Source organism: Vigna unguiculata, chromosome 3 (genome assembly GCF_037176805.1).
Source record: "Vigna unguiculata cultivar grain cowpea cultivar isolate G323 ecotype 2 chromosome 3, ASM3717680v1, whole genome shotgun sequence".
NCBI classification, from domain to species: Eukaryota; Viridiplantae; Streptophyta; class Magnoliopsida; order Fabales; family Fabaceae; genus Vigna; species Vigna unguiculata.
The window spans coordinates 66,365,139-66,375,252 of NC_140794.1; the positions used below are offsets into that span (position 1 = coordinate 66,365,139).

General features: G+C 31.0%; 1 protein-coding gene across 1 annotated transcript; it reads left to right on the plus strand.

Moving 5' to 3' along the window:
- Positions 1-226: 226 nt before the first annotated feature.
- LOC114175645 (pectin acetylesterase 10-like) lies at positions 227-4,373 on the plus strand. Its single transcript, XM_028060414.2, has 12 exons — positions 227-854; positions 1,126-1,208; positions 1,513-1,642; positions 1,792-1,865; positions 2,215-2,301; positions 2,390-2,514; positions 2,642-2,702; positions 2,971-3,024; positions 3,100-3,177; positions 3,368-3,473; positions 3,616-3,761; positions 3,865-4,373. The coding sequence occupies exons 1-12, from the start codon at positions 644-646 to the stop codon at positions 3,970-3,972; spliced, it is 1,263 nt and encodes a 420-aa protein (XP_027916215.2). The 5' UTR covers positions 227-643; the 3' UTR covers positions 3,973-4,373.
- The last annotated feature ends 5,741 nt before the right edge of the window (positions 4,374-10,114 follow it).

Consider the following 10,114-nt stretch of genomic DNA (forward strand, 5'->3'; position numbering starts at 1 on the left):
GAAATTGGAATGGGATTTCGCATAACTCATGAGAGCAGAGGGCCCAGAGTTTGAACAGTGTGAGAATGATGGGAGTGAGGTACAGCTCTGGCCAGCCTCCTCCTTTCACGTTTCATGTCGGTGCTGTTTTTCTTCACCTTCCTTAGTTTTTCTTTGCCTTCACTTTCTAAACTCACTCATTCATTATCTATACTTTCATTTCATTCATGTGATGCCATTATTTACTCTCTCAACACATTTCATTCCTTTCTTGCTTCTTGATTCCACTTTGTTGTTTATCATTTCCATTTTTTTTTTCAAGTCCTAGAAGTGTGTCCTACCTTTCTGTGTTTTCTATTTAAGCCCCCTCTGTGTTTTCTTGCAGCTATTATTGCTGCATTCATTGTTAATTTATTACCCAAGCAGAAAACTTGCTTATTTATCCTATCATTTCCTTTACGCGATTCCACTTTGACAATTTCACAGCCTTTGGGAAAAAGTTTGCCTTTTTGTTTCTCCCTCTCCCCCAAAAGAATATACTTGTTCTCCATTCTCTTCTTTCCCTCCAACTATACTCTCTTGAACTCTTCCTTTTCATGCTTAAAGTTCTGCTGAAGCAGAAGCAGCCATTTTAGTTGCCTTTGTGTTTTTGTTTCTGTTGGCAATGAGCCAAAGAAGCAAGAGTTGTGGAGGCATGAAGCTGCTGAAGCAGAGGATGTTTTTGTTTGTGGGGTTGGTGATATTGAAATGGGTTGAGGGCATGGACGATGCTAATGTGACAGACATAGATATGCTATATGTCAGTGGAAGAGGTTTCTACAGACCTTTGATGGTTGGGCTTACACTTATTAATGGTGCTGCTGCTAAAGGAGCTGGTATTCATTCTTTCTTCACATGTGCTTGCTTTCTTTGGCATTAATCTGGTAGATCAAATAAACGAGGTCATCAATGGTTGTTCTGTTCATTTGGTGTCTTTTTTCAGAAGCATTCAATTTTAGACATTGGGCCTACATGTCTCATGAACTTAACACTTAGAATGATGAAGAAACGTGTTCTTTGTTTCTAAACACAGCGACTAATAACTTTTACTGGTTTTGATTGAGATCTGGAGATTATCATATGCGTGATTTGTGTTCTTTTGTGCAGTGTGCCTGGATGGATCTTTACCAGGTTACCACTTCCATCGGGGATATGGTTCAGGATCAAACAGTTGGCTTATACAATTGGAGGTATGTGAGACTCCTGAACTTTTTGAACTGGGTGCACCAATGAGGGAACACAATGGTTTTTCTTTTGTTACTGACTACGATCATCCTTTTCACTTTTCTGTTTTGGCTGACAAAGTTCTGTGATAAAAGTGGTCATGCACTAATTGTCTAGAATTGCTATGCTAATGCAATCTTAAATTGACTCTTGAGCACTACTTAAGTCATTGTAAAGTTGCATATAATCTTCCCCTTCTTTCTTCACCATCATTATTGGTGGCACTTATCTGTTGAGTGATAATAATTTCACTGAACCTTTTGGTGACAGGGAGGAGGCTGGTGTGGAACTATAAAAAATTGTCTTTACAGTAAGAAAACACGTCATGGTTCTTCATTCTTTATGGAAAAACAAATACCATTTATTGGGATATTGAGCAACAAAGCTGAGGAAAATCCAGGTTACAATTCTCAGACTCAACATCATTGCTATTTCTTTTTTCCAATTAGCAGATGCAAACATAACATATCTTTATACCTGTCCATGCTTATTATTCTTCATTTCTAATAGAAATTAGCTTCATCTTTCTTTTGATGATTATATTTTCAGATTTTTTCAATTGGAATAGAATAAAAATCCGTTATTGTGATGGGGCATCATTTAGTGGGGACAGTCAAAATGCGGTAAGAGTGCCATCTCTTTTTCAACATTAAGTTCCTCCTGAAGTCATACACTCTGCCATGTAGGGTTGACAGAATTTGCATTTTTCTCATTTTAATTGATTCCCTATTCTCTTATATTTATTTTACTAGTTATCCCATCTCTTATATTTTATTTTTATTTCACATTTTTTTGAGCCGTCTTCAAATATATTTATTCAAGTTATTCCTTTATTTCAATACTTGTAGTTGTGTCACTTTAATTGATGCAAAATCAAATTTTATCAAGACTACTACTTCATTCAAGTGTTTATCTATTCGGGTTGATGGTGAATGTGGTTGAATTAATACTGAATTCATCTTTGTTCCACAGGGAGCTGGATTGTATTTCAGAGGGCAACGCATTTGGCAAGCTGCTATGGAAGATCTAATGTCAAAAGGAATGCGCTATGCCAAACAGGTTTCCTTCTAGCCTCTGATAATTTCAAGAAAAGAGAATTGGTGCTTGATTTCCTTTTGATATTATCTATGTTTTTTTTCTTTTTCAGGCTCTTTTATCTGGATGTTCTGCAGGAGGTTTAGCTACTATTATACATTGTGATGAATTTCGGGAATTGTTTCCTAGAACCACAAGAGTGAAATGCCTGAGTGATGCTGGATTGTTTCTTGATTCGTAAAACATCATCCTATGAACTTTCAATTCAAATGTGTTATTTATTGGATCTGGTCATAAATCTTAGTTCTGATTAGTTCATGTGCTTTAGGAGACAAAATAAACATCTTGAGTTGTATTGTTGCAGTGTTGATGTCTCTGGCCGTCGCAGCTTAAGGAATTTGTTTGGAAATGTGGTCACCTTACAGGTCTTTACTCATTTGAATATTTATATGTTGTTTTATTTTGTTTCTATTCTGCTATGGATATAGTAAAATATGGTGAATTAGATAACTTCATAGCAGAAAACAGAATGTCATGAACTTCAAACAATCGTTTGCCCCAAGCCTGAGCCACGAATAATCTCAAATTTTAATGCTGGCTTAGGATGCATTCAATAACTTCTGATTACTTGATTATGAGCAATGCATGCATGTAAAACAACAAAAAGTTAATTGATGCATCTTTGCATGACAGGGAGTGCGAAACAGCCTTCCAAGAAGTTGCACCAGTCGCCTCAATCCAATTTTGGTAACTACTATTACTCTTTTCAATGCAGAGGCATCTCTTAATTTGTTCTTACTCTTTTCTGTATTTTATTGTCAGTGCTATTTTCCTCAGCACTTAATTGCCAGTGTTAGGACACCATTGTTTCTTCTCAATGCAGCTTATGATACTTGGCAGGTAAGTTCCTTTCACCATATGAAAAATTTCCCATGACAAAAATTCTTGTTTATATTGGGAGCAACATTTCACAAGCTAGTTAGTTTCTTATCACTTGTGGAGTATGGTTTGTGAATGACTTTGGAGCATGAAATTTCATGTTTTATGGCTTTTGAAAGTCTAATAGATGATTATTTCAACTTTTTTTCAGATTCAAGCAAGTCTTGCTCCACCATCTGCTGACTACCGATGGAACTGGTATGAATGCAGAAAAGATTATGCACGTTGCAGTGGACCACAGATTCAGTATCTTCAAGGTAATTAATTATATGTTTCAAGAGTTGTTTTTTTTTTTACTCCTTTTAAATTTACTGCCTCTGGAGTAGCATTTTCGTGACATCAATTGTTGTCGGTGTGGTTAATAACTGGTGGCAACATCATGAACTTTGATTAAAACAGGTTTTCGGAATCAGATGCTTAAATCTACAAGAGCCTTCTCACGGTCTTACAAAAATGGGTTATTCATAAATTCATGCTTCGCTCATTGTCAATCGGAAAGACAGGATACGTGGTTTGCTCGTGATTCTCCTCGTATAGGAAACAGAGTACGTCTTTCCCAATTAATCTTTTGTATTTCATTATATTCTGGTTGTAGTTTTAAGGTTTGATCTCACCCATGTAATAATGTTTGTGTAAAACTACAAGCAGGGAATCGCAGAGTCTGTTGGGAACTGGTTTTTTGACCGAGTTAGCGTCCAGGCTATTGGTTGTCCTTACCCTTGTGACAAAACCTGCCATAATTTGGTTTTTAAGTGATCACTGCTCAACTATTATTCTTTCAATACTTTTATTCTGCTCCTACATTGCACACAAGCCATTGGATCTGAAGAACAAAGATATTTCCAGAAAAAGCTAGATTCCTTCTTGTTGCCATAAGTTATAATGTTCATTATTGTAAAACAGTGGCTCAGCTTATTCAGTTTTCATCCAATTATTTTTTTCAAGTAGATTCAGGTTCCTTTCTCTGGAACTTTCAACCATGGAGTGTGTTCCAAACGTCTCTTCCCCTATTCGCTTCTCACTACACAGTATTATCTCCAATGGATGAAATAACATTCATCTTCTATAGTCAAAATATAGTGTATAAAAATGACTGCAAATTTACTTTACAAGTTCACTTTCTAAGAGTCCATAAAACTATTATGGATTTGTGATTACACTCTTATTTCTCTCTGGCATAGTTTATCTCACAAATTATGCATATGTTTAAATCTTATTGCTATTTATTTTTGTTTTAGAATAATAAAAGAATAGAAAAGCAAATTTGAGAGGTTTTCAAATTTGCCAATTTTCGTTTTTTATTTCATTCCACATTTGCCTTCTATTGTTCGCTGTGCTGGTTTTCGTCATATATGATGGGATGTGGGTTTTTTTTTCTCATTTATATAATAAATTGTTGCTTAACTATGTATTAACGAATGGATTAGTTTTTTTTTTAAAGAAATACTTATTTCAAGGATAAGGTTTTTTTATTCAATAAGTATTTTTTTCCTATTTCTTAAATAATTAAATATTTTAAAATAGTTGTTTAAAGTTCAGAGAAATTGATCCAATCTTCGGTTGGTTAGCACGCATGGTTGGACATATGAACTGGGCCTTGTGGGTTGCCCGTATTGGATTTGCTAGCAAGTCTTTTGGCAAGCCCAATGGCATAAGTGTATTTTTTTTACATATTTTTATCACCCTTATTTTAGAAATTACTTTTTTATATTTAAAATAATAATAATAATAATAATAATAATAATAATAAGGCTTAAATACCTTTTTGCTACTCATTTTTCGTAGTGTTTGTTGCGGATGATCATCATTTTGACAGAATATTTTAAATGGTCCTCATTTTGACCGAATGTTTAAAATGATCCTCATTTTCGCAATTCATGTTTTATTTGGTCATTTTCTGTAAGACCGTTTAAATCATTAACGGAGCATTGTACAAGTAGCACAGTTTGTATCAGGTGTTACGTGTACCGTACATATGGCTAGTTAACGTTAATTTTTCAATTTAGGAGAAATTTTGTAATTATGGAACAACTAATACTTGTCATTTCATCGATTGCAGTTGCAGTTAATATTTTGCATGAGACATCTGTATGCAAATTTTAGAAAAAGATTCTCTGACCAAAAATTAAAGATACTCATGTGGAAGGCTTTTAGGAGCACACACTCAGCAGTTTGGGAAATAGTGATGTTAATAATTAAAGATGAAGAAATTTCCTTAATTGCAAAATTTCCCCTAAATTGAAAAAACTAACATTATTTAGTAATATGTACAGTACACGTAACACACCCTACTACAAACCGTGTCACCTATACAATGCTATGATTTAAACGGCGTTACAGAAAATGACTAAATAAAACATGAATTGCGAAAATGAGGATCATTTTAAACATTCGGTAAAAATAAATACCATTTTAAATATTCTGTCAAAATGAGGACCATGCACAACAAACATTACAAAAATGAGGACCAAAAAAGTATTTAAGCCTAATAATAATTAATTAATTGGAGGGTGAAATATTGTCATTAGAAATTGCTTTAATATTATTCAAGCAATAACAATATAGTTTTCATTTCGATTTGGAGGGAAAGGCTTTGCATTCATTCAATTAGGTTTTCATACATTTTATTATTTTATCATATAAAATTATTCTATTAAAGAAATCATATAACGAAATAATTGAAATGTGAATCACACACGAGTCTCTAATACAAGGGGCATATCACTCCTGGAATTTTTCTCATTTTTTATCATGTTTGTGAAGAATCTGCGTTGCTTCTTTTGCTTAGTTACCAGAATTTAATTCTCTCTGTTACGTTGTTTAATATAACGAAAAAATTAATATCCAAAATCGTGTAAATGATAAAATCTGTTAATTTTTTTCATTGATTGAAAAGAAAAAACGTAGCTGCTTTTATTTTATTGTACTGTACGTGTACGAAAATATAGAAAAAGTGTACATCAAAATGGTACTGCTTTTTCTTTTGAAAGGGACATAGCAAAAGGAAAATGTCTATTCCTCCAATGATGAAAATGCAAATGGAATTCCTAATCAATGAGGTAAACCAGAAATGAGGATAAAAACAAAGATAATTAAATTATAGTAATAAACCACAACAGCTGTAAGGAGAATGAAATGCACAATTCTACAATTAATAACTAAGGAATTACTTTTAGATATGTACCTTTTAAATTATATAGTTTATAAAAATATCAGTTAGCTTGAACCATTGTGCAGCAATGAAATCTTCACATTAATCCCACCAATTTTCATAAAGTCATTATTTGTGAATTCCATAGATATAAGATCAAATTAGGTTTAAAGTTCATTTCGTAATACTTCTCACTCTGTACACTAAAATCAATTTTTTCAAATTCATATATATTAAGTTCGAGACAAGTTAACAAAATGGTTTCAATCAAATGTTTAATTTTTTCAAGAAACATAGCATAGAAGTGAGAAGAGCAAAAGAAAAGGTGGTATGTGTAAGTTTGTTTTAACGAAGATGAATTAGTTGTAATGGTAATGGGAAAGATTGAAGATAATAAGAAAAAGTGGGGGAAGTGAGAGAAAGATGGTTAAGCAAGGGAACTTTATTGGGTTTGATAAAGTGGGAAATTTGGTATGGAAAGAAAGGCCATGTTGGTGATTAAGGGGAAGAATGAGATTAGATGTTAAGTAGGTTGGCGTTTAGGGCCAACACAAAGGTGCAACAATTGGGGCTCAGTGCACGAGGCCCACCTGTTATTCCCACACTGTTTTGAAAGTAAAGAGATGAAATCTACATCATGCTTAAGCCACACACAAAGTGCTATGTGACAAAAAAAAATGATGAAAATAAACAATACTAAAGCAACATTGGGGAACAACGCTTCCTTTTACCCTTGTTTTTAACAAACCGAATCTTAAATCTCAATGTCTCTCTTTCGCTCCTTTCTTCAGGAATAATTTTGCTCTCTCTTTGTCTTCTCCCTCGTTTCCCCTTCTTGCTGTTTCATATGCAATTATGGTGGTGGCAGAACAAAAGTACTCCAAATTCATGCCATACAAATACGCAACAGGAAGCAGATACACACATTCTCATCATAGTGCCATCTTCCATAGGTCTAATGAAAAAGGAGCAAAAGGGGAAAGTGAAAACAATCAAAGAACAAAGTGTTTCTTATTCTCTCTAGCTCTACCTATGCCTACCTAACAAAACAAATGGCTTATTCAGAATTGCTCAAATCAAAGGTTATATATGTTTGTGTTTGTTAGGGTTACGAAGAAAAAATATTCACTCGTACAAGAATATAATATCAATGAGATTTGAGTTCAATCATATAAAATGTTATAATGTTTTAATTTTTTATTTTTAATTAATGTGAGACTTAGACTTCCACTTGAATTTTTAACGATGTTATTATATAATGAAAAATTGATGAGAGTGAAAAATGGTGATTGGAGGGAAAAGAGGTCGGCACATGGCTAGGCACATGGTTGCATATATTGAGAGAGTATTTGATTGCATGTTTGTTAAAGTTGGGTTCAAGTTCTGGCTTTTGAGATAAGAATTGGGAAATTGAGTTAAGAAAAAGTTGTGTAGAGATTCGAAGGTATCAAAACTTGCCCAAATGAGATTGAAGACTATTTGTTGCTTCCAAGCTTCAAATTTTGTGTCCCCCTTAACTTCTTCTGCACTTTCTTTTCCTCTTTCCCTAATCATCGCTGCCTCTTACTTTTCTTTTTCTTCTTAAATAATCACTATGGCTAACCACTTCCTCACGCCTACATACACCTAATAATATATTTATTACATTTTTCTTTCATTTCAGGATCACTTATTTATTTTTAAGATTAAATATATTTTTAGTCTCTCAAATTTAAATAATTTTTTTTTTTTTAATTTTTGATAAAATTTAGTTTTTTTACTTTAAAATTATATGGATTTAGTCATTTCAACTAAATCTGCGTAGATTTAGTTTTTTTAATCAAATATTGTCAAATTTATTTAATGTTTCAAACATATCTTATGATAGTATTAACATTTGAGTTCTTTATATTATTTGACATATTGTTGATTCAATATTAGTTAAAAAATTATAACAAACATATTTAAAATGTTAAATAAATTTAACAAAATTTTGTTAAAAAAGCTAAATGACTAATTTTAAGAAAAAAAAATATTTAACCGTTATTTTTGTTCTACGATTAATCTCATCTTATGCTATGTAATTTGTAAATACTCCGACAAATATAAATTATTTAAACTTTTACCTTTTCATCAACATTCGATACACACAAACCTTGAATTTTGGGTACATCAGCTTTACCTTTCAAACCTACGTGTTTAACTGTTTGAGGATACTTCGATTCGTGATTCTTGAGCCGACATAGTAATAATTATTACTGATCTATAACATTCTTCCTTTTCAATATAATTATTATTCTGCATTTTCCTCAACCATTTTAGTTTTATTATAATGTCAACAAAAATATTTAGTACTTATTTTTTTTCCATCCGAACATTTCTTTCACATTCAAAGATAAAAAATAGTATACAAGGAAAAAAACGAAAAATATAATAAAAATAAAGATCATTTACTAACAGAATAGAAAAATGAAAAAAAAATAGGTTATTATAATAATATTTCATTTATTTTTATTATTATTAGTGATATTTTATTTCATTTATCATTATATTATCATCACTTTATTTTATATTTGTTGTTTAGGGAAAAAATTCTTATAAAATAATTAAATATTTATTAAAAAATATTAAAATATTTGTACACTTTCTTATTTTATTCTTTGTAATAATTGAGAATTTGAATAAATAATGATTAATTTTTTTCTATAAGTATATCTAAGATATATCTTTATGAATACATATAAGGAGATATTAAAAGTTATTCTCTAATATAATTTATCTGTATCTTGCAATGCATCCATGATTACTAAATAATACCTTTTCTGGCCTGGTAATTTTAATCTTCATATCCGTTTGTGATGAGATAAGTAACTATATTCACATATTTTTAAAATATAAAGTTAATAAATTAATAAAAGGATAAAATTTTACTTCAAAATTTCACTCTTATTTGTGAGAATGTAATTGATTTTCTTTATCTTATACAACATAATACTTTATGTTATACATACTTTTGGAGGTGTTCATAAGATTCTATAATCTTTGTCATCATTAATCTCCCACATGATTAGTTTGTGGTCAACAATGAAATAATTTAGATCACTGTGTAACTATTTTGTTAGGATAATATTGAAAAAAAAAATTAACTATTTCATTGAAAAAGTAAATAACAATCAGCTTACAAAAGTCATAAAAAATTGTGAACCTCGTGTGTATTTTGATTCTGTCTTTTTGAATTAATCTCCAATCTTATGAGATATATAGCTAACATGAGAAAGTACACATGATTTAATTTTTTTACCTTTTTTATTTTACTTTATGATGAACTGAATAAACAAACCCTTGAATTTTGAGTACATCATTTCTACTTCTCAAACGTATTTGTTTAACTGTTTTCAATTGAGGATTTTTGAGCCGACATAATAACAATAATTGATCAATAACATTCTTCCTTTCAAAATAATAATTAGTTTGCTATGTTCCCATACTATTTTAATTTTATAATGTCAAAAATATATTATTACTTATTTTGTTCAGTTTCAATTTTTTCTTTTACAATTCAAACTTAGTTTGTCAAAAGGGGGGAAATAGTAAAAGAAAAAGAAAAAAAAAACGAAAATTACACTAAAAACAATGATTATTTAGTAAAAAAGTTAAAAAAATACGAAAAAGTATTTGCATTATTAAAATATATCTGATTTTTGTTATTATTTCATGATAAAAATTAAAATTTTAAAAAAATTAGACATCCTTTTTATAAGTACTATG